At 37.0% G+C, this 25811-nt stretch overlaps 2 protein-coding genes and 1 pseudogene across 6 annotated transcripts in view; 1 reads left to right on the top strand and 2 right to left on the bottom strand.

Moving 5' to 3' along the window:
• LOC143644635 (olfactory receptor 5M5-like) overlaps positions 1–25811 on the bottom strand; it is a 384306-nt gene that overhangs the window by 88654 nt on the left and 269841 nt on the right. The window lies entirely within an intron of this gene.
• Positions 4564–5417, bottom strand: LOC143643641 (adenylate kinase isoenzyme 6 pseudogene; annotated as a pseudogene).
• On the top strand, positions 8585–9530 carry LOC143643640 (olfactory receptor 5P76-like). The gene has a single exon (XM_077112243.1). It carries the CDS (start codon positions 8586–8588, stop codon positions 9528–9530), a length of 945 nt encoding a protein of 314 aa, XP_076968358.1. The 5' UTR covers position 8585.

The following is a 25811-nucleotide window of genomic DNA, read 5'->3' as shown; positions in this document are numbered from 1 at the left end:
ATCTCAGACCTCCATCTCATATGCCCAACCCAGACTCCACATCATAGACCTCCATTTCATACGCCCAACCCAGACTCCACATCACAGACCCCATTCCCAGACTCCACATCTCAGATTTCCCATCTCATATCCCCATCTCAGACTCTCCACTTCAGACCCCTATTTCAGACTTCCATCTCAGACTCCTCATCTTATATCCCCATCTCAGGTCCCCATCTCAGATCCCCATCCCAGAATATGGGATTCTGAGATGGCTCAGGCCCTCATCTCAGACAATCCTACATTTAAAAAAAGCAGTTCCTGGTGACTATGCCAGAATCTGGTTCCCCCTCTCTCTTCAGCCACCTCTGCTAGGGCTTCTGGACTGATCACCCTTTCCCAAGGATGTAGCAGAAGTTCAGGCAGCAGCCATGGCAGGGTTGACTATGGCCTGGAGTTGATAGCATTTATAATGTACAAAATATGAATCATAATAATAATGATGAAACTGAACGTATTTTGAAGATCTCTGTGTCAAGGAACACAGACATCTTTAAAAATTTTTCATATATTGGTAAATAAAACAGTCTCAATTAGATATAGGAACTATAAATAAGAAAGAAACAATGTCTAGAGCTGCAAAGTACAATAACAAATCAAAATTTTACTAGAGCAGTCCAATAACAGTTTGAAGCTGACAGATGGAACAACTCAGCACACTTTATGTTGTATAAGCACTGGAACGTAAAAAACATAGAAGGTCTCCCAGATATTTTCTTTATTGTCTTGTGATTTGGGATAGGAGGAGGAATACATCTCTCTATTAATTAAGTTTGGGTTTCCCCAAGGGCAGTTCATAAGACAAGGATTTGGCTGCAAATAGTTTATTTGGGAAGTGATCCAGAAAGCTGGGGAAAGGAAGCAGGGAAAGTGAGACAGACCAGGAGGGAAAGCTATTAGAAGGTGTGTGTGATCAAGGTCACTGTTATAGCATCAAGGTTTGATTCTACTGGGACATGCAGGAAATACAGAGACTGGCTCCTAAAATTGTGCATATGAAGGGTAGAGAAAAGGTTTTTTTGCATGAATTATAGCCACCAATGGTTGTGGGTTGCCCTTAGGGGTCTTAAATGTCTCCCCTATGTGCCTCCCTATGAACTGAGCAGGATTTCCAGAAGGTTTTAGGCTTCAGAGAAGGACTGGGGTATTAAAGTGGATATATTAATGGTTGCTGGAATGGGAAACTGAGCATGTGAGCTGGAACCACTGGCCACTACAAGACGCTTAAACTCCTCAGTCTCAATCCTCTCATATGAAAATGAGGATAATAAAATTACCTACTTCACAAAATTGTACGAGTTTGAAGAATTAAATATGGGTAAAATTTTAAGCACAATTTTTGGCAAAAGTTACATGTGAATGAATGTTGGTTCTTATTTTGTTTGTGATAAACACTGCTCCCAAAAAGTGGAGTTCAAAGAGCAAATTGGGATTAATGAAAAATTCAGGTTAACAATACTTGTATTCCACCATGATCCATCTGGACCATAGGATACCACTCAGGAGGCAGCAATTTGAGGCACTGACACTGAAATACTATTTCTCAACAGGATGTCTTCCAAACTTCTTTTCACTTTGTAGTTCTCTATTTATACAATTTTCAAGATATCTAATTTTTAACTAATGTTTGCTATTTTAATTAATGCACATGTATTACAAATTTTTGTTATTTAAAATTCAACTTGACATCAAGTTCCACTTCCTATTCTCCAAGTCTCACAATAGTGAGTCATATAGATATCAACACAAAGTACTTATTAATGAACACATATTGAATGGATAAAGATAAGTTTAACTTTTACCTGAAGATTACTGCTGAGTATTCTGTGATCAGAAATATCAAAGTAAACTTGGAATCAATATGTAGCTATAAGCATTAAGTTACATTTACTCCCCAATAATTATTATATGAAGTTTGTAGAACTATACAGGAATACCTAGATAGAAACAAAAGAATATGTTGCATAATTGGAGGAACTGAGATCAGGGACACGAATGGACCTTTGCACACTGATATTTATGGTGGCAGTGTTCATGATTTGCAATGGATGAAGGTGGCCTAAGGCTACATCGACTGAGGAATACAAAGGGGAAACGTGGTGTATACATACACAGACTACTGAGCAGCTGCAAGAAGGAATAAAGTTGTGAGTCAGCAATTAGGGGAAGGAACCTTGAGGAGAAGTATTATCGTGCCTTACTCATATGGACTAACTGTAATATACAAACTGGGAGAATTGAAGTCTAGGATGGGTTATCAGGTTGGCGCCTATTGTAAAGGGTCCTGGTTTATAAGCTCTTAACAGCAGTCACATCTATTCTGGAGTTGTAACTGTATTATCTAAATTCTGAGATGCTGAGTTATTTATATTTAACCTGGTCATTCCCTGGAATTTTGAGCATTTGCATGATACCTTAGACTCAGAGTTAGAACTCTGAAGCTATGAAAATCAGCATTATCCCATACAGCAACTGTTTAAAAAAAGTGAAAAACTGATGAGACTTCAAGTAGAGACATGAATGGTGCTGATCTGGATAGGACTAAGGTAAATCAGAATAAAGAGTAAAGGGATGATATGGTCCATATTTTAAAATTTCACCTTCTATGTGAGACTGAAGGAAGAGATGTCTATTTTGTACAAAATTTATATTTTTGTTAGCACATTATCTAATTCAACTTGTATGGGCAGTGTTCTAGTTTGCTAGCTGCCAGAATGCAATATACCAGAGATGGACTGGCTTTCAATAAAGGGGGATTTATTTAGTTAACATATAGTTCTTCAGAGGAAAGGCAGGTAACTTTCCACTGAGGTTCTTTCTTTTTTTTTTTTCTTTTTTTAATTTTTAATTTTTTAAAAAAATAACTAACACAAACATTCTTATGATCATTCCGTTGTACATATATAAACAGTAATTCACAATATCATCACATAGTTGCATATTCATCATTATGATCATGTCTTAGAACATTTGCATCAATTCAGAAAAAGAAATAAAAAGACAACAGAAAAAGATTCATACATACCATACCCCTTACCCCTCCCTTCCTTTCATTGATCACTAGCATTCTGTGAAGGTGTTTTAAAAATGTATATCCTCTTACTTTGGATGGGCCATTCTTTCTTATTTCTTTGTCATATTCTCTTGTTGCGCACTATACATTTTAATATGTAAATTCTGGGATTTACTTTTTCGGATATTTGTTTCCTGGTTTTATAACCAGCTTGTGATAAGACAGATTTTCTGGTGCTTCAACCCTCTTATCAAGGTCTGCCCAAGGCGAATGCACTGTGCATTCTATGTAAACACTAAAGAGATTATGTACCTAAAGAAGAAATAGAAATGACCAATAGGAACATGAAAAGATACTCATCATTAGTCATTAGGGAAATGTAAATCAAAACCAGAATGAGATATAACTGGCTCTAATAAAATGCTGGACAATAATAAGTGCTGGCAACAATGTGGAGAATTTGGAACAGTCATGTTGATGGTGCTATAAAATGGTGAAACCACTTTGGAAAATAGTTTAGTACTTCCTCAAAAAGTTAAACACAGATTTACCATATGATCTAGAAATTCTGCTTCTAGTTATAGATGCAAAATTATTGGACACATCCATCCACACAATTTATCCACCAATGTTAATAGGATTATTCATAATAGCCAAGGTGGGAAGACCTCAACTGTGCAACTGATGAATGGATAAACAAAAGGAATATTATTTGGGCATAAACAGGAACAAAGTCCTGGCACATGCTGCATTGTGGATGAATCGTGAAAACATACTAACCAAAAGAAGTCAGTCATCAAGGGCACATATTGTATGCTTCCATTTATATGACATATGCAGAATATACAAATACATAGGTGCAGACAGGAGATTAACAGGAGTGACTGCTAATGGGCATGGCGCTCCTTTTGGGGGTGAAAAATGTTCAGGAATTAGTGATAACAGTTGTATGACTTTGTGAATGTACTAAAAATTAGTGGATTGTACACTTCAAAATAATGAATTTTTATGGCATGTAAATTATGTCCAAAGTAATAACAAAAAATAAGGAGATCGATATGTTCTGCAATGGCATAATTTCCAAAATATATTAAATAATAAAACAAAGGTACAGAACCATGTTTGATATGCTACAAAATGCTTTTTTAAAAAGTACACACATACACATCTCTAAAAAGACATACAGAAAACCAGTAACATTTTTCCTAGAGGGGAACTGGGGCTGCAGGGGAATAGAAGCAGCCTAGAAGGGAAGCCTACTTCACAGTGTACCTTTTTTTGTACCATTTGAATTTTGTACAAAGTACAAGTTTAACCAGTTCCAAATACTATTTCAAAGGGAAAAAAAAGGAATACTCTGATGCTTTATCTTTAGTCTTAAGTTTTATTCTAAGATATCATCTTCACTTTCCTCTACTTAATAGGTATCTATCGATTTGGTCAGATTTATTTATTTGTCTGTTTATTCTTTAGCAGTTTAAACACTAAATGATGACAGTCTTTACTTTCAACCCTTAATAGTGTTGTAGTCATTAAATATGAGATTGTTTAACGTTCTCATGAGAAAAAAAAGCTCAGGAATAAACTTTAATACTATCTACCTGCTAGTCTTGCAACACAATTTTTTTGGGGGGCGGGAGGAGGGATACATGGGCCAGGAATCGAGCCCCAGTCTCCCACTGAACCACCCATTGCAACACAATTTTAATACAGGAATTTTACTGATAGCTGGACAATTTCTATGACATGGGCAAGAAAATATCAACAATAGTGACTGAAATGTGGCCAGTCTTCTAAGTCAAGAGCTATGATCTTTGATCCATTGTTCAATCCATTTCAATATCTGATTTATATTATTCTCTAGTTCTTCTGGATTATTACTGGGCAGCTGATGTACTATTTCTTCACTGTAAGATGCCATGGCTTCTTCATAAAGAATTTGAAAAATTTCACACTGAATATTATCTTGTAGTTTCTTCTCATTATAACCCCTTGATTCAAGTCTTTTGTATAATATACTATTATCCGTTCTCAGCACAAAAACCAGTGTTCAAGGAAGAAATCACAACCATGGTAATCAACAATAACTCCACCTTCTTTCATTTGGTTTTCTAACTCATCAACTACTCTATCTTCATCTAAAATGGGACAATCATACTCTTCATCATAGCCATCATATAGTTGCCCTTCTTTAGCTAAATCACCCACATTAATATATTTCAATCCGGATCTTGATGCAAGTTCTTTGCCTAATGTAGTTTTTCCAACTCCTGGTGTACTGGTAAGCAGGATGTTGGGCCGCACCATGGTCCTCGCCGCGGCAGCTCTGAGCGCCCAGACAGCCGCGCCACGTGCCCAGCAGGGAGGAGCCCCTGAGGTTCTTTCTTAACATGGGAAGGCACAGGGCGATCTCTACTGGCCTTCTCTCTTCTGGCCTTCTCTCCAGGCCTCTCGGTTCCAACAACTTTCCATAGGGTGATTCCTTTCTGCATCTCCAAAGGCCTGGGCTGAGCTGCGAGTGCTGAGATGAGGTATGCTAAGCTGCTTGGGCTGTGCTACATTGAGCTCTCTCATTTAAGCACCAGCCAATTAAATAAAACATCATTCATTGCAGCAGGCACACCTCCTAGCCAACTACAGATGTAATCAGCAACAGATGAGGTTCACATGCCATTGGCTCATGTCCACAGCAATAGATCTAGGCACCTTCACTTGGCCAAGTTGATAAATGAATCTAACTACCACAGGCAGTTTATTCAAACACCATGATTACATGGAATCTTGACTAGGGAATGAGAACTTGTTGGTTTGTACAGGTTAGTGTGGTGCCTTGATATATTCCAGATTAATCTGGGCAAAGAAAAAAATATATTTGCATAGTCTCCTTGGATGTTTGGGGAGAAAGGAGGAAATATTCAACTTCCCCACCTGGGAAATTCCCTGATATTCTCATAACCAGTGGGGGCAACAAATTCAATAGGCTGAGCCCTTAATCTTGGGGCTCTCCCCTAGGAAACGTATTCCTGCAAAGGAGAAACTAAGCCTACTTATAATTATGCCTATGAGTAACCCCCAGAGAACCTCTTTTGTTGCTCAGTTGTGGCCTCTCTCTCTCTAAGCTAACTCAGCAGGTGAACTCACTGCCTTCCCCCTTACGTGAGACATGACTCTCAGGCAACATGGGACATGACTCCTGGGGATGAGCCAGGACCTGGCATCACAGGATTGAGAAAGCCTTCTTGACCAAAAGAGGAAAGAGAGAAATGACAAAATAAAGTTTCAGGGGCTGAGATTTCAATTAGAGTCGAGAGTTTATCTTGGAGGTTATTCTTACACATTATATGGATATCTCTTTTTAATTTATGGTATATTGCAGTGGCTAGTGGGAAGTACCTGAAACTGTTGAATTGTATTCCTGTAATCTTGACTCTTGAAGATGACTATATAGCTATATAGCTTTTAAAATGTGACCATGTGATTGTGAAAACCTTGTTCCTGATACTCCTTTTATTCAGGGTATGGTTAGATGAATTAAAAAAAAAAACACCTAAGAACAAAAAAATAAATAAGCAATAGGAGGAATAAGGGGTAAAAAACCACAACATTTGGTGGGGAAAAGGGGGATTGAATGAAGACTTCAGTTTTGTACATGTTAAATTTTGAGATGCCTATTAAACATCCAAGTAGAGATGTTGAATTAAAAAAAAAAAAGAAATTGGTCATTTGAGAATTGACAGAATCCTTAAAGACTAGTTAGGTTTCTGTGAATTGAACTGTCCAATATCTACCCCAGATATGATAATGATCCATCATGCTTTTGAATTCATAGTTGAATCTCTATAGTCTTTAGAGATTTATTCTCATAGGAAAACAATAATAAAAGGTAACTATATAACCACCTTATTTTTGGATTTATTATTGAAAAATGAGTTAAGTTCTTATTCAAAGAGGTAAGATTTTGGCTTTTGTGAATGAATCTGACCTACTGCTTTTTATTTACCATTTGAAAACACTTTACTTTCTAAGGGTGGCTCTGCATTCACAGGACATGGTTGGGAAACAGGGAATATGTAATTGAGTTACAGTTTGTAAGCAACTTGAGGTGACTTACTCTGTTTCCACAATCTGTTTCATGCGAATAAACAGGCATAATACAAACTACTAGAATTCCTTGTTTACCTATTCAATATGAGAAACTCATATGAACTATCAATAGTATGTAAGCTCAGCACACAGTTATAATGCTAATAAATTCATTAGCTTTGAGATGCTATAGAGATTTATTGCTAGTAATATCTTTGCAGAAAGACTAACTTTTTTAGGGGTCTGAATAATCTAGCTTCACAGGCCATAAAATACATTGGACAAAGATCAGAAGGCAAAGCAAAAAACTTGGAAAATGACAGTCAACCTGTAAATTAGTTGGATTAACCTTGGCAAATTTCTTAACTTTTTATGTTACATTTTATTTAGTTGTATATTATGTCAAAAACACAATTATTCCATTATCTAATACTACAATTAAAACATGTCATTACAGTTTGTTTTATTCGAATAAATTAATTTTAATTATATCCTGAATATCAAACACAGTTTTTCCATAGTGATTACACTATTTGATTATGTTCAATAAAAGAATAATATTTTAAAAACCAATATTAACAATATTCAATAAATTTACAAGGTGACCTTATTCATAAATCTGATTTGAAATTCCTTTCTGGTATTAAGACCAATTTTATTTTCCCTTTTAAAAAATGGACTTATTTAACTAATACACATTGCAAGATATATGACTAACTAAGCACTTCATTCATTTTTTAGCTGCTGGAAAACTTAAACGCTAATCTATTAGCCACCCATTACCAAGAATATTGGACTCATTGATAAGTATTATTTAACTTCATGTATAGCACATTTGGTTCGCAGTCAGACCTGCCCATGGCGCATATTCTGACTCATCGAATGCTGTTTGATTTTGTGCAAGTTACATAATTTCTTTCACTCACATTCTTCTGCTATAAAATAATAATGAAAACACTTAATAGTACTGAATGAGAACTAAGCTAGAAATAGATATACGAAGTTTTTGGCCATATGTTTATCATTTAGTGAGCACATAATAAATGGTAGCTGTATCTCAATCTTCATTTTTTAGCAGTATATATGTATTAAATATAATATATATTTTTTAGTTTGCTAAACTCAATAGTTCTGTTTGTGATTTTTATCAGTCACTTTTTTTATTCTTTGGTTCTAAAGCAACCTCAAATATAATTTTTTGAAAAAAATACTATGAAAAGGAAAGCAACATTATTTGAAGATTTGAAGGAAGATTTCTGGTGTTTTGTTTGAACAATAATGAAAATACAGGTACAGTCATCACTGCTTGATGCACTAATGCTTGAAAGATTCAGCTTTATTTATAATGATTTCCTATACTCCTAGGAAGGAAAACGAAATCATTCAATTCATAACTTCTTTAATAAGTTTTTTCATCCCAGACTGTCTATGATACCAGTGACAGTGTCTCATGGATTCCCTGGTGGATGGGAACTGCACTGCAGTGACAGGATTCATTCTACTGGGCTTAACAGATGATCCCAAACTTCGAATCATCCTCTTTATGGTCATCCTATGCATCTACCTGGTGACCATATCTGGCAATCTCTGCACAATCATTCTTATCCGAGTCTCTTCTCAGCTCCATCACCCTATGTATTTATTCCTGAGTCACTTGGCTTTTGCTGACATAGGTTCTTCATCTTCAGTCACTCCCAATATGCTTGTAAACTTCTTGGTGGATAGAAATACCATCTCCTATTCTGGATGTGCCATCCAGCTTGGTTCAGCCGTCTTCTTTGGGACAGCTGAGTGCTTCATTCTGGCTGCTATGGCACATGATCGCTTTGTGGCAATCTGCAGCCCACTGCTTTATTCAACCAAAATGTCCACACAAATCTGTGTACAGTTACTCTCTGTGGCTTACGTAGGTGGTTTTCTCAATGCTTCATCCTTTGTTCTTTCCGTCTTCTCTTTAGTCTTCTGTGGACCAAATCGAGTCAATCATTTTTTCTGTGATTTTGCTCCTTTAGTTAAACTTTCCTGTTCTGGTATTAGTATTCTTGCAGTTGTTCCTTCATTTTCCTCTGGGTTCATCATTGTGATCACAGTGTTTGTCATAGTCACTTCCTACACCTACATCTTCGTCACCATCCTGAAGATGCGCTCCTCCGAGGGACACCACAAGGCCTTCTCCACATGCACCTCCCACCTCACTGCGGTCACTCTGTTTTATGGGACCCTTACATTCATTTATGTGCTGCCCAAGTCCAGCTACTCCACTGACCAGAACAAGGTGGTGTCTGTGTTCTACATGGTGGTGATCCCCATGCTGAACTCTCTCATCTACAGTCTCAGGAATAATGAGATTAAGGGCGCTCTGAGGAGAAAGCTTGGTAGAAAAATATTTTCTTAATAAAACCTTTAATTTTGTTGGGTTGGGTGTAATAACATAACATGAGCATAAGAATAAACATGGAGTTACTGTGGTCACAGTATATCTGTATATCCTTAGGTGGAGCTTCTAAAAAATGCAAGGTGGATTTTCCAATACAAAATAATAAATCTGAGGCTGACAGTGAGTTACCTTAATGAAATGAAATTTTTCATTAAAAAAAGACAGAAATTATTTCACATGAAAAAGTCTTAAACTGCTGAAAATCTTTTAAAAGTTGTATTCATATGTTTTATGAAAAGTAGTTCACAACCCTAAGTTATTGTACCTTCTGATAAGAGTGTGCATATTTTTTATCAGCAGCTTATCCTTAAGTAAGCCTGATAACTATGATTATAACAGATGACAAAGTATAACAAGAGGGTTACAAATGAGGGCAATTGACAAAATGTAACAGAGAGTAAAGGTCTTGGAGATTGTCTGCCTGCATAAAATTTATCTGCTAAGAAGGAAATTTTTGGACCCATAAAATTCTAGCCTGTGACTTTAGCCTCTGACACTAATCTTGAATACAGGAGCTTCCAAGAGAAGAAGAGGATAAGAGCCATTTCTGTACTGTGAATTCTTTAGTCAGGTCAGAAGCATTGATTATTCTACTTGAAGAAGAAGGTTTCTTGAATTCCTCATGAACTGAGTACAGCAAAAACAAGTCACAGTTTCCAGGAGGAGAATCCAGATCATTGGTTGACATTGAGACAGTGATGAACAAGTCTAGAGTGACTTGTTTGTGGTCAACCACCTTTTGGTCAAGAAAGTCCAAGAGACTGAACTGTTTCTCCCCTGAAAGTGTGACTTGGCCAGGTTAGGCTCATTGACCTCTATTTGTTGACAACAATCACAGTAGTTTTTTCCTGTTCCCCTTTGCTGTTTCAGATACAACTTGCATTGCTTTTTGCAAGTCAATATATGTAGCATCATGGCATTGATGATTTCATTCATTCATTTGTTCTTTCATCCTTTCAAAAATTATATTATCTCTAATATTCGAGGCACTTTTCTAGGTGATTAGAAATATATGACAAGCAGAGGTATGTGCCCTATGAAATATATCTTCTAGCATAGGACTCAGATCATAAAAGTAACAAGTAAGTGATACAGACTATTGGGAGGTAAGAAGTGCTATGCAAAAGAGAAAGCAGGAGAGAGTCAGAGAGATTTATGTATTAGGAGCAGGGAATGGTCAATGTGGGCCTCACTGAGAAAATAACATCTGAGCAAAGGATTGCAGGAGGTGAAGACACTTCATGTTGTTTATGGTGCTGCTTGTGCACATCTGCGTTTAGTCTGCCACTCACATGAGTATAATTTACCTGTGAGGCTCTGTTCCAGCAATGACAGGTTTGGTAATTTTAACCAATACTCATCACGAGCACAACTAAAAGAAATGATGAAGTGTTAAATATATCTTAAAATCACATTAAAGCTCACAGGACAAAAAGGAATTGCCTTGCCAGAATGTCTGAGAATCTAGAGAGGTGAGCACAGCATATTCCTTGCCTCGAGGCATTTGAGAAATCAGAAGAATCAGCCACCAACCTGGGCAATGGATTTAGTGTTTGTTTGGGCAGAGAGGCACAGATGCCACATCCTAGGTAATGTTCTGGAGAGAATTCTAAATAACTTATCCTATGATGCCCTCAAGATACTGGTAAGACTGAATTAAACAAGGCCTTGATGCAGATTTGCACTACTGGAGGTTTAGGAATCTCAAAGCTCGAACTTGGATTAAGGTGAAAAACAGATTTTGTGCTTTAGGGTGACTAGAATAGGCAAACAACCAGTCTGGAGGAAGTTCTTTGTCCCAGGCCTTTAGTTCTCCTACTAAGAATTATTAAAATACAGTTACCATCACTCAGTGAATAATAATGACCATCACATCAGGGAAAATGGAGAACAAATAGGAGACTTGTGGGAACATCTTTTTATAGAATCAGAACCAGAAAGATGTAAGATATGGGAATTAATAGACAAATGATAATTACACTGTATTTAAAGGAATAAAAGATAACTTGAAATGAGTACAATTATAGAAAATAAAAATTAAGAACCCATTAGTTAGGAAAAATAACTAAATAGAGTCTAAACTGAAAATTTCACTGCCAGCAGAATTACTCAAGGCATTTCTTTTCATTGGTTTCTTTAAGGATATATCAACATTCCTCACATACATCTAGGAAATTAATACAGTTCTGCTTAAAATAATTTCTTTCGTTTTGTTTTTATTGGAACTTGACCAGATGACTGTAGAATTATTTTCTCCAAAAGGCCTAGATGCCTGAAAGAGATGTCTTCTATCTGGTGTCTATTAGACATAAAAATATATGTTAAAGGAAATAGTATTTAAGGTGTATGGATATGGAGCAAATATAGATATAAACCACAGTGGAACAGACTAGAGAAAACTAGAACTAGAGCCATATTTATATAGTTAATTCATGGTAAAGGTGGCATTATATTTTCAAATTATCCTGGAATCATGGATTAAATGTTTGGAAGAAAAAATACTGACTCGTCTTCGAAATGGCAGGTGAGAACTCTGCCACTGAGCCACTGTGGCCCGCCCTAGGTAATGTATCTTTTTTTTTTTTTAACTTTTTAATTGTATAATATAACATATATACAAAGCAAAGAAATAAAAAAGCAATAGTTTTCAAAGCACTCTTAACAAGTATTTACAGGACAGATCCCATAGTTTGTCGTGGGTTACCATACCATCCTCTTAGGTTTTTCCTTCTAGCTGCTCCAGAATATAGGAAGCTAGATGGAATAAATATTATTTTATCATCACAATAAACTTTTTTCTTCTTTTTTTTTGTGAAAAAATAACATACCAAAAAGCAATACATTTCAAAGCACAGCAGAACAATTAGTTGTAGCACAGATTTCAGAGTTTGGTATATTTTACCCAACTTTTAAGCCTCCTAAAAATTCACCTTCATTAGTCCATTTGGATCATTGAAGTAACTGATTTCCATCTGGTCTAGATGGTTTAGTTGGTAGAGCATTAGATTTTTAACCTGAGGGTCTGGGATTCAAGTCCCTGATCAGGCGAAAGTAGATGTTTTTTCAGTTATGAACTGGTTTTTGGATGGAGATCACAGCCTAGGTAATGTATCTTACACCAAAAACTAATATATTACTTTTGAAGAAAACTGGTAATTCAACTAAATACATGTAATGAATATCCTCTCTTTACCCAAAGAGGTCATTAGATAAAATCCAGGTCACAGAAGGACAGAAAATGTTAGTCATATACATAATTACTCAAATAGGCAATACATAAAAATTCATACACATTGTGCAGGTTTGAAAATTATGTACCCCAGAAAAGCCATGCTTTAATCCTGATCCAATCTTCTGGGGGCAGCCCTTTCCTTTAATCGTGATTCAATAACAAAGGGTGGAGATTTTGATTAAATTATCTCCACAGAGATGTGGCATGCCCAGTTGTGGGTGTGGCCTTTTGATTAGATGGAGATGTGACTCCATCCATTCCAGGTGGGTCTTGAATAGTTTATGACAGTCTTTGAAAAGGGAACCATCTTGGAGAACCTCAGAAAGGACAGAATCAGCAGGAACTTCAGAGTAGAGGTGACACAGATGCCGACATTAGGAGAACAGAGACACAGATAATTTGGAGATGCTTGGAGTCAAGGAGATGTTGCCATGAGATGTTAAGCAAGCAAGAACCTGGAGAAAGCTAGGGAAGCCAAGAGATGAATGCCAGACATGGAGAGGCAAAGTGACGAACCCCCACAGGAAGAGAGGCTGAAAGCAACGGAGCCCAGGAGCAAAGGACCAGCACGACTTCCCAGATGACAGAGGTGTTCCAGACACACCCGCCTTTTTTGAATTAGAATATCTTTCCCTGGATGCCTTACTTTGGACATTTTCACAGGCTTAAAACTGTAAGCTTGTAACTTATTAAATTCCCTTTTTAAAAGTCATTCCATTTCTGGTATATCACATTCCAACATCTAGTAAAGATCTCATTATATTTTCAAATTGTCTGGAATCATAGGGGAAATGTTTGGAAGAAAACATACTGACTCTTATCTTAGGCTATATGTAGGAATATTTCTAGGTGAATTATCTTATTGCCTATGAGATAGGTAAATGTATCTTACACCAAAAATGAATATACACTTTTGAAGAAAACTATTCATAGAACTGAATATTGTAAATGAAAAGCCTCTTTTTACTCAAAGAGATCATTAGGTAAAAAGCCAAGTCACTGAATGACAGAAAATGCCAGTCATATATATAATTACAAAATGCCACAAGTAGGATATATATAAAAATTCATATACATCAATAGGAAGAAAGAAACCTGAAAGAAAAATAGGCGAGGAGAAGCAGAAAGCCAAATTCTGACATGGAGGCATGGAGCCCTTGGGAGTACACAGATGAGGAGACAGGAACTAGGAAGTAAGCCAGGCCATGTTTCCTTTTTTTTATTGTCTAGTAAAACATATATATATATATATATATATATATATAAAGCAAAGAAATAGAAAAAAACAATAGTTTTCAAAGCACTCTTCTAAAAGTGGTTACAGGACAGATCCCATAGTTTGTCATGGGCTACCATATGATCCTTTTATATTTTTCCTTCTAGCTGCTCCAGAACATAGGAGGCGAAAGGGCTTAAATATGCTTTTATCATCAGAATTGATTTTTTTCCTTTTTTTGTGAACAATAAAATATATACAAAAAAAACTATAAATTTCAAAGCACAGCACCACAATTAGTTGTAGAACATATTTCAGACTTTGACATGGGTTACAATTTCACAATTTTAGGTTTTCACTTCTAGCTGCTCTAAAATACTGTAACTAAAAGAGATATCAATTTAATGATTCAGCATTCATATTCATTTGTTAAGTCCTATCTTCTATGCCTAATTCCACCATCACCTTTGATCTTTCCATTCATCTATTCGGGGTTGTTTGGGCTATGGTAATTCTAAATTTTTGCTAATGGAAGTGTCTGCCACTAATATGAGGTAGGGAGATAAAACGATCTGATATTCTGAGAGGTTGGTTGGGCCCTCTAGGTTTCAGGGCTTATCTGGACCAGGGACGTATGGAGGTTGTAGGTTTCTGGAAAGTTACTCTAGTGCATGGAATCCTTGTGGAATCTTATACATTGCCCTAGGTGTTCTTTAGGATTGGCTGGAATGATCCTGGTTGGGAGTTGGCAGGTTATGACAGGTAGCAAGGTCTCACTGAAGCTTGCGTAACAGCAACCTCCAGAGTAGCCTCTTGACTCTATTTGAACTTTCTCTGCCACTGATACTTTATTAATTACACTTCTTTTCCCCCTTTGGTCAGGATGGAATTGTTGATCCCACAGTGCCACGTCCGGATTCATCCCTGGGAGTCATCTCCATGTCGCCAGGGAGACTTTCACCCCTGGATGTCTTGTCCCACGTAGTGGGGAGGGCAATGATTTCACTTGCAGAGTTGAGCTTAGAGAGACTGAGGCCACATTTGAGAAACAATAGAAGTCCTTTAGAAGCAACTCTTAGGCATCGGACTGCATTTCTTAAATGCTCTACCCTCAGCAGCGCAGCCCTGTGACCCCCGACTCCCTCCACATACCGCGCACCCAAACCCCATCGCCCACTTCCATTCCCCTCTGTACCAAGCCCCCTTGCCCTACCAGCCCACAGCACATGTACCCACCTCACACCCCCACCCCCAGTGCAGCCCAAGCCACCTCTCTTGCACCCCTCCTGATCACTACCTCCCTCTCCCTGTTCCCTGCAGGATGTTGCCAGTTCATAGAGGCTACGGGTGCAAATCTGCATACCCAGGCTACCCACCATCCCTCTGCCTGCCCACAGTGTCACACAGCCTCACCCTCCCACCCCCAAGTTCTGTGCATCAATTTACAGCATTCCTAGACCCATGCATGCCCATGGGCTCCCAATCACGTCCTTCAGCTCTGAGAACTTCAGTTTATAGCACTCGTAGACCCATCCATGTGCACTGGCCCCCAATCACATCCATCAGCTTTGGGAACTTCAGTTTAGGCACTCTTAGACCCGTGCTTGTGTACAGCCCTCAGTCATGCTTCCCAGCTCTGAGAAAGTGCTGACCTGCACAGCTGGGTCACATCTGCCTCCAACACATGAAGGCATAACACTGATCTGGTGCCACAGCTCTACACAAGCACACAAAGGGCCCTGCACCCTAGACTAGTACACACCAGGGTTAAGCCATGCAGACCAGTGCACCTGCACAGCTACATCCTCCCTGGCCACTGGGCGCCCATGTTTACATGTACCAGTGTAATATGCCCAACCTGTGCCTATACCTGCCCTGAAACGAACTGCCACATTCTTGTACCCTGTCCTGTACACTGCTCCCTTTGGCACATCCAGCCTCAAACACTAGGCCTTAGACTACTGACATAAATCAACTCCCAAAGTAAATCAATCAAAATATTTACATGTAACAAAAACAACAGATGATCACTAAGCATATCACAATGCAGAGAGACATAGCCCTGCCTAATGACCAAATTAAAAAACCAGAAGAGACACAGACATTGGAACAACTAATCAAAGATGTTCATATAAGGCTACTTAATAAAATAAGTGGGATGGCAAATGACATAAAGGAGATCAAGAAGACAATAGAAGAGCATAAATAGGATTTGAAAGAATAAATAGAAAAATAGCAGATATCACTGAGATTACAGACTCTGTGGACCTAATAAAAAACATACTGGAGGACAGGCAGGCCATGGTGGCTCAGCAGGCAGAGTTCTCACCTGCCATGCCAGAGATCTGGGTTTGATTCCCAGTGCCTGCCCAGGCAAAACAAACAAACAAACCAACCAACAAAAAACATACTAGAAGCACACAACACCAATCTGAAGAAACAGAAGAAAGAATAAGTGATATTGAGGACAGGATAACTGACTTTGAAGACTCAAAACAGCAAATGGCAAAAGAGATGGAAAAATTTGAATTGGATCTCAGGGAGATGATAGACAAAACAAAGTGCACAAATATAAGAATCACTGGTGTCCCAGAAGGAGAAGAGAGAAGTAAAGGGCTAGGAAGATTTGTTGAGGATATAATGGGTGAAACCTTCCCAACCCTTATAAAGGATGTAAAAATATAAGTCAAAGAAGCCCAATGAACTCCAAACAGAATAAATCCAAATAGGCCTTCCCCAAGACAAATATGAATCAATCTGTCAAATGCTGGAGAGAAGCAGAAAATTCTGAGAGCACCAAGAGAAAAACAATCCACTACATACAAAGGAAACCACAAAAGGCTGAGTTCAGACTACTCAACTAACACCATCGAGGTGAGAAGGCAGTTGGTATGATATATTTAAGATTCTGAGAGAGAAAGACTTCCAGCAAAGAATTCTCTACCCAGCCAAACTGTCCTTTGAAATTGAGGTACTGTAAAATTTTCAAGGACAAACAACTCCTGAAAGAATTTTTCAACAAGAGATTGGCCCTACAAGAAATATGAAAGGGAGTTCTGCTGGCTGGAAAAAAAAAAGAGAAGAAGACCTGGAGGAGGGCACAGAATTGAAAAGTACCAGTAAGGGTAACTTAAAGGATAAATAGAGAAAGAGGGAGAAGAGTATATAGATATGATAAATAAAATAAAAAAGATAAGATGGTGGATTCAAGAAATGCCTTTTCAGTAATAACTTTGAATGGTAACAGACTGAATTTACTAATTAAAAGATATAGATTGGCAGAATGGATTAAGAAATATAATCCAGCTATATGCTGCTTACAAATGACTCATCTTAGACACAAGGATACAAAGAGACCGAAAGTGAAAGGATGGAAAAAATATTTTCCATGCAAGTTGTAACCAAAAGAAAGCAGGAGTAGCTATACTAATATTGGACAAAATGGACTCTAAATGTAAAGACATCATAAGAGACAAAGAAGGACACTATATACTAATTAAAGGGTCAATTCACCAAGAAAATATAACAATCAGAATTGCTTATGCTCCCAATTAAGGAGCTCCAAAGTACATGAGACAGGCATTGGCAAAACTAAAGGAAATAATAGATGTTTCAATAATAATAGTAGGGGACTTAAATATCCCACTCGTCTCTATAGATAGAACAAGCAGACAGAAGGTTAACAAGAAAATAGAGAAGTTAAATAACTTTATAAATGAATTAGACCTAACAGACATATATAGATCATTGCACCCAAAACACAAGGATGTACATTCTTTTCTAGTGCTCATGGAACATTCTCCAGGATACATCATATGCTGGGGCACAAAACAGGTCTTTATAAATTAAAAAACACTGAAATTATTCACAGCACCTTCTCAGATCACAATGGGATGAAGCTGGATCTCAATAACCACCAAAGAACAAGAACATTCACAAATATATGCAGATTAAATAATGTACTCTTAAACAAACAGTAGGACAAGGAAGAAACCGCTAGAGAAACCAGTAGCTATATGGAGATGAATGAAAATGAGAACACAACTTATCAGAACTTATGGGATGCAGCAAAGGCTGTGCTGAGAGGGGAAATTTACTGTCCTAAATGCCTATATTAAAACACAAGAAAGTAAAAAATTGAGGACTTCACAGCTCACCTGGAGGAACTTCAGAAAGAACAGCAAACTAACCCTAAAGCAAATAGAAGAAAAGAAATAAGATTAAAGCAGAGATAAATGAATGGGAGAATAAAAGAACAATAGAAACAATAAATGAAATCAAAAGTTGGTTCTTTGAGAAAAATCAATAAAATCGATGGATCACTACCATGACTGACAAACACAAAAAGAGAGAGGATGCAAATGAGCAAATTCAGAAATGAGGAGTGCATAGCCACAGACCTCGAAGAAATAAATCATAAGAGTATACTATGAACAACTATATGCCAACAAACTAGACAACTTAGATGAAATGGACTAATTCCTGGAAACACACAAGTTACACTGACTCAGGAAGAAACAGAAGATCTCAACAAACCAATCACGATTAAAGAGATTCAATTAGTCATCAAAAATCTTCCTACAAAGAAAAGCCAAGGGCCACATGGCTTCACGGGGGAATTTTATGAAACATTCCCAAAAAAACCTAACACCTATCCTGCTCAAAGTTTTCCAAAAATTTAAGGAAAAATGAACTCTACCTAACTTATTTTATGAAACTGATATAATTTTAATTCCAAAACTGGATAGAGATGCTAGAAGAAATGAAAACTACAGGCCAATCTCCCTAATGAACATAGATGCAAAAATTCTCAACTAAATATTAGCAAACTGAATCCAACAACACATTAAAAGAATTATACACTACGACCAAGTGGGGTTTATGCCAGGAATGCAAGGGTGGTTCAACACAAAGAAAATCAATTACTGCAATACAGCACATTAACAAATTAAAGGGGAAAACCACATGATTATCTCGATTGATGCTGAAAAAAATTCAACAAAATTCAACATCCTTTTCTGATGAAAACACTCCAAAAAATAGGAATCAAAGGTAACTACATCAATATGATAAAGGGAATATATGAAAAATCAATAGCCAGCATTGTACTGAATGGAGAGAGACTGAAAGCTTTCCCCCTAAGGTCAGGAACAAAACAAGGATGCCAACTGTTACCACTATTATTCAACATCGTGCTAGAAGTTTTAGCTAGAGCAGTCAGGCAGGACAAAGAAATAAACGGCATCCAAATTGGAAACGAAGAAATATAACTTCATTATTTGCAGATGACATGATACCATACTTGGAAGATCCTGAGAAATCTACAACAAAGCTACTGGAGCCAATAAACAAATTCAATAAATTGGCGGGATATAAAATTAATGTGCAAAAATCAGTAATCTTTCTATGCACAAGCAATGACCTAGTTGAGGAGTCAGTTAAGGAAAAAATTCTACTCAAAATATCAACTAACAGAATCAAGTACTTTGGAATGAACTTAACTAGGGATGTAAAAGACTTGTATGCAGAAAACCACATAACATTGCTAAAAGAAATCAAAGGAGATCTAAATAGGTGGAAAGACATTCCCTACTCATGTATAAGAAGGCTAAATATAGTTAAGATGTCAATTCTACTGAAACTGATATACAGATTCAACACGGTACCAATCAAATTTCAACAACCTACTTTGAGGACTTGGAAAAGCTAGTTACCAAATTCATCTGGAAGGGAAAGAGATCCCAGATAGCTAAAATCATCCTAAAAAGGAAGAACAAAATGAGAGGATCAATACTCCCTTACTTTAAAATCTATTGTAAAGCCACAGTGGTCAAACAGCATGGTGCTCGCACAAAGATAGAAGCATTGACCAATGGAATTGAATTGAGAATCCAGAAATCCACCACCAAATCTATGGTAAACTGATTTTTGACAAGGCCCCCAAATTCTCTGAAGTGGGAAAAACAGTCTTTTCAATAATTGGGCATGGAAGAACTGGATATCAATAGCCAAAACAATGAAAAAGGACCCCTATATTACACCCTACATAAAAAGGAACTCAAAGTGGATCAAACACCTAAATATAAGAACTAGCACCATAAAACTTCTAGAAAAAAATGTAGGGAAACATCTTCAAGACCTAGGAATAGGAGGTAGCTTCCTAAACTTTACACCCAAAGCATAAGCAACAAAAGAAAAAATAGATAAATGGGAACTCCTCAAAATCAAATACTTCTGCACCTCAAAGGACTTTGTCAAAAAGATGAAGAGGCATTGAACTCAATGAGAGAAAATATTTGGAAATCACATATTGGACAAAGGTTTGATTTCCTTTATACACAAAGAAATTATACAACTCAACAACAAAAGAATAAAGAACCCAATTGTAAAATGCGCTAAAGATATGAATAGGCATTTTTATGAAGGTCAAATACAGATGGCTCAAAAGCACATGAAGAGATGCTCATTTTCATTGGCTATAAGGGAAATGCAGATCAAGACTACAATGAGATACTACCTCACACCTATAAGGGCTGCTATTAAACAAACAGGAAACTAAATATTGGAGAGGATGTGGAGAATTTGGTGCACTTATGCACTGCTGGTGGGAATGTATAAAGGTGCAGCCACTATGGAAGACTGTTTGGCTGTTCCTTAGGAAACTAATATTGAGTTGCCCTGCAACCCAGCAATAGCACTACTTGGTATATACCCAGAAGAGCTGAAAGCAATGACAGAAACAGACATTTCCACACCAATGTTCATAGCAGCATTATTCACAATTGCCAAAAGATGGAAACAAACCAAATACCTATCAACAGATGAGTGGATCAACAAAATGTGGTATACATATGTGATGGAATATTATGCAGGAGTAGGACAAAATGATGTCCTGAAGCACATGACAAAATGGTTGAGCCTTGAGGACATAATGCTCAGTGAAATAAGCCAGACACAAAAGGACAGATACTGTATGACTCCACTTTTATGACCAGTATAAAGGTATAATTTGAGGCTTATAATACAAAATATAGGGGACTTAGAGATACACAGAAGCTAGAAATGGGTGAATGATCAGCTAATGAGGGTGAACTACAATGTAAGGGAATAGATAGGCATGAAGGTGATTCTCTAGTGGGTCTATAAGTAATATTACCATATTGAAGATGAACATGATTGAAAGGGGTTGTATAGGGAAAAGTGTCCAAGTGATTAACAATAGAAATAGTAATTAGTTCTTGCAAGAATTATTTCAAAGATATGATTCATGTACAAAGAGTGTGTAAGTCCAGGGTAAGGGGGAAAACTGATATTACATGCTGTTTTAGTTTGCTGGCTGCCAGAATGCAATACACCAGAGATGGATTGGCTTTTAATAAAAGGGGATTTATTTAGTTAGTTCTTCAGAGGAAAGGCAGCTAACTTTCAACTGAGGTTCTTACTTGGGAAGGCACAGGGTGATTTCTGCTGGCCATCTCTCCAGGCCTCTGGGTTCCAACAACTTTCCCCAGGGTGATTTTTTTTTGCATCTCCAAAGGCCTGCACTGAGCTGTGAGTGCTGAGATGAGGTATGCTGAGCTGCTTGGGCTGTGCTACATTGTGCTCTCTCATTTAAGCACCAGCCAATTAAGTCAAACATCATTCATTGCAGCAGGCACGCCTCTAGCCAACTGCAGATGTAATCAGCAACAGATGAGGTTCACATGCCATTGGCTCATGTCCACAGCAATAGATCTAGGCACTTCACCTGGCCAAGCTGACAACTGAATCTAACTACCACACATGCTATTGGGTATTTTAAAAACGAAAATATCAGCACTACCACAGCATCAAAAGAGGTAAATAATGGGAGGAGGGAGAAGAGTTAAGAGGAGGTTTAGATTTCCTGTTTGGTGAAGGTGTGTTTATTTGTTTTCTTTCTCTTGGGAAGAATGAAATTATCTAAAATTGAGAATGTTGATGGACTGTGGACTTTGGGCATTATACATGATGCCTGATGAATGCAGGCGGCTGAAGGATGCACTGACTGAGAAGTAGATTGGTGAACATTGTTGTATACATATGATCGAATGTAGGCGTTAAAAGGTTGATATTTAACCTAACGCTTGCAGGCACAAGTCTATGAGGAAATACAGACTTGAGCTTTCAGGATCTGGAACTTCAATAGAAGCTGAGATATGCAGATAAAGCACAATGAGGTGTGGAAGAGACTTGCTTAAGAGAAATTAACATCCTAGCCTTAGAAGTATTTACTTCCTGGAACTTGTGTTTGCATTGTATAGCTTTTGCATGCAAACAACCTTTATCACCTTTCTTGCTAGAATATAATTTTGTACTTGGCTGAAAATAAACTTGTCTGAAGACTGATGTTCAAAATCTATTTATCTTCAATGCCTCTTGACAAATAACATTAAGTGATTTTAAAGGACAAATTAATAATGATTTGCCTATGTCAAAACTTTAACAATTTCTAAAAAGAACACAATGGATTTTACCTAAAGTAGTTCAGGCTTCCCCGCTAGCTATTACTGTCTTTACTGATGATAGTAGTAATGGGCAGGCTGCATATCTCACCCCAGGGGAAAACAAAGGTTGGAAAACACCTTATATCTCAGCCCAGTGCACTGAATTAGCAGCTGTAGCTCAAGTATTGCAAAATTTTCCACAATCTCTTAATATTGTTTCTGATTCTGAATATGCCACTCACATTGAGACACCTTCTTTATTTGAAGGAGATGAATTGTCCTGAATGTTTTTACATTTACAAACATTAGTAAAAAGTCGAATTACTCCCCTTTTTATCATGCATATAAGAGCTCATACTAATCTTCCAGGTCCTTTGTCATTACAAAATCAGCAAGCAGATACTCTTGTGGGGGTAATTCAAGATCCCATGATATTTCATAAATTGACTCATAATAATAGCAAAAGGTCGTGAAAGAAATTTCTATCTTTATCTAAATAGCAAGCTCAGGATATTGTTAGGACTTGTCCAACAAGTGGACCTTTAAATGCACTCCCATTTGCATCAGGGGTTAATCCTCGAGGTCAAAAAGCAAATGAATTATGGCAAATGGATGTTACTCATATTTCACATTTTGGTAAAATGCAACATATGTACATGTTATTATAGACACCTTTTCTCATTTCATCTGGGCTACTGCACAATCTGGAGAATATTTCTGCCATGTTCGATCACATTTACTTAATGCTTTTGCTGTTATGGGATGCCCTCAATCTAATAAAATGGACAATGGTCCTGTTTATATAGGGAAGTAATTTCATAAATTTTATACTACTTTTCATATTACTCGTATCACAGGAATTCCACATAATCCCTCTGGGCAACGAATTATTGAATGAACAAACCGGACACTTAAGTCTATGCTCATAAAACAAAAAGAGGGAGATCAGGAGGATGATGTTGTGAAAATAAGTACACCAAAAGATCAATTAGCAAAAGCACTGTTTACTTTAAATTTTTAAAACATTTATGAAAATTCATCACAGACTCCTGCAGAACAACATTTTAGTAATTTGGAAAGGAAAAATGATATGACCCAAACACAACTGCAGATGCAGCCAATCTATTGGAAAGATGTTAAGGATGATCTATGGAAACAAGTTATGATAAAGGTGTGGGGTAGGGGATTTTCTCTTATCATTACAGATGACAGAATCTCGGTTTGGATTCCCTCAAAAAGAATAAAACTCAGACCTGTCAACCCTGATGAAAATAACTAAATGGGTAATGTACATTATAGGACATATGACTTTAATTGCTGAAGAACAGGGACATAATTATACTTATTGGGTTTATATTCCCAACACACCCCTGCTACAGGCACTAACATGGGCAGAACCAACTTTACCAATATATCTAAATACTAGTTTAGGATTCCCAGGTCCAGTAGATTCAAGGCTTCCCAAACTACGTAAGGAAGAAGGAAAAATTGTATCAAATTTAACTCTTCCATATTTAGAAAGACCCACATGTATAGCCAATGAATTACCATATATGACAATAAATAATCAAACTACATGGTTTAAAATCAAGAATGATGCTCGTAATTACTTACATGTATATCCCTCTTTTAACTCTGTGGAATCAAATGATACTCGCCTATTAGCTGGGAAAGAAAGTTGGAATGGATGGCAGTTATGTCATATGGATCAAGCAGTTATCATAATTAATGATTCCTATGGAATTATAAGAGATGCAGCCCCTGTGGGGCCTCCCATCTCTAACTTGAAGATAACTGAGACTATATGGACAGGCAAGCTAAATCAGAATTTAATACATAAAGGACGATTTGTGCCAAATCCATGGGATGATAAATATAACATTAGCCAGAGAAATTTATGGAAAATTTTCCTAGGACTGGGACCAATTTTTATAGCGAATTCTAGTAACTGTAACTTTTCTTTATTTTTAAATAGCAGCCATAAACACTATTTGCAAATATGTACTAGAGATCCATATGTATTTGTTAAAGGTCATATGCATATAAGAAATCAAAATTTTAATTGTGAGAATTGTTCTCTATTCACTTGTCTCCAAGTATTTTTGTTGCAGGAAAATGAGACGATTGTAGCAGCAAGAGGTATTTGGCTGCCAGTACAGATGCCAAGATCCTGGCAATCCTTTCTAGAAACACAAGTTCTGATCCATTTGGCAAAAGAATATCTGAAAAGGACTAAGAGACTAATTGGACTCATTTTTGCAGCTGTTTTTGAAATCATTGGAATTATCATAGTGGCTGCGGTCACTGGAACTGCATTGCATCAAACTATACAGATGCAGTATTACGTTAGAGGATGGCATAAAAACACCAGTGAACTGTGGCATAGTCTATCTTATATTGATGAGCAAATTAATAATAGACTAAATGATATAGAAACAGCATTGGTTCATATTGGAGATCAAATGTATAATTTAAATTTGTAGGAAGTTTAAAATGTGACTGGAATGTGAGCAATTTTTTGTATTACCCCCTTAAGATATAATCATTCTGAAATAGAATGGGAAAAGATAAAAGAGGTATCTTTTGGGGCATTCAGATAGTTTAAGTCTCTACATCTTAGAATTACAAAAAAGGGTATTAGAAATATCTCAGAATAATTTACATATAGCCTATGAAGATGATATTATATAATCACTTACCCAAGAGTTAAAAAATCTTAATCCTGTTTATTGGTGGAAATCTTCTCATTTTCTGACAACATTGGGAATAGGAAATTTACTTTTTATACTACTTCTTTTCCTTTTAAGTGTCCTGCTATTTGTCATATCTTCTATTCATAAACAAACACAAGCTCTCAACGTAATGTTCGTAAAAGCTTTGAACTCCTCCCCTAAATAAGCTATAGCGCTTGGCTGGTAGTCAATGATGAGTAAGACCCTAAGACAGGCACAGTCACCATAGCTTTACAAAAAAGGGGGAAATGTAGTAGTTAAAAGGTTGATGTTTAACCTAAAGCTTGCAGACACAAGTCTATGAGGAAATGCAGACTTGAGCTTTCAGGATCTGGAACATCAATAGAAGCTGAGATATGCAGATAAAGCACAATGAGGTGTGGAAGAAACTTGCTTAAGGGAAATTAACATCCTAGCCTTAGAAGTATTTACTTTCTGGAACTTGTGTTCGCATTGTATAGCTTTTGCATGCAAACAACCGTTATCACCTTTCTTGCTAGTATATAATTTTGTACTTGGCTGAAAATAAACTTGTCTGAAGACTGATGTCTCCAGATCCCTTGATCCCTTTCTCTCTCGTTTTACTTTAACATT

The sequence above is a fragment of the Tamandua tetradactyla genome, chromosome 8, assembly GCF_023851605.1.
Source record: "Tamandua tetradactyla isolate mTamTet1 chromosome 8, mTamTet1.pri, whole genome shotgun sequence".
In the NCBI taxonomy this organism is placed as follows: Eukaryota; Metazoa; Chordata; class Mammalia; order Pilosa; family Myrmecophagidae; genus Tamandua; species Tamandua tetradactyla.
This window is presented reverse-complemented; position numbering and strand designations above follow the sequence as displayed.

Excerpts from the sequence above, each read along its gene's own strand:
- LOC143643640 (XM_077112243.1), top strand. The coding sequence starts at position 8,586 with ATGGATTCCCTGGTGGATGGGAACTGCACTGCAGTGACAGGATTCATT.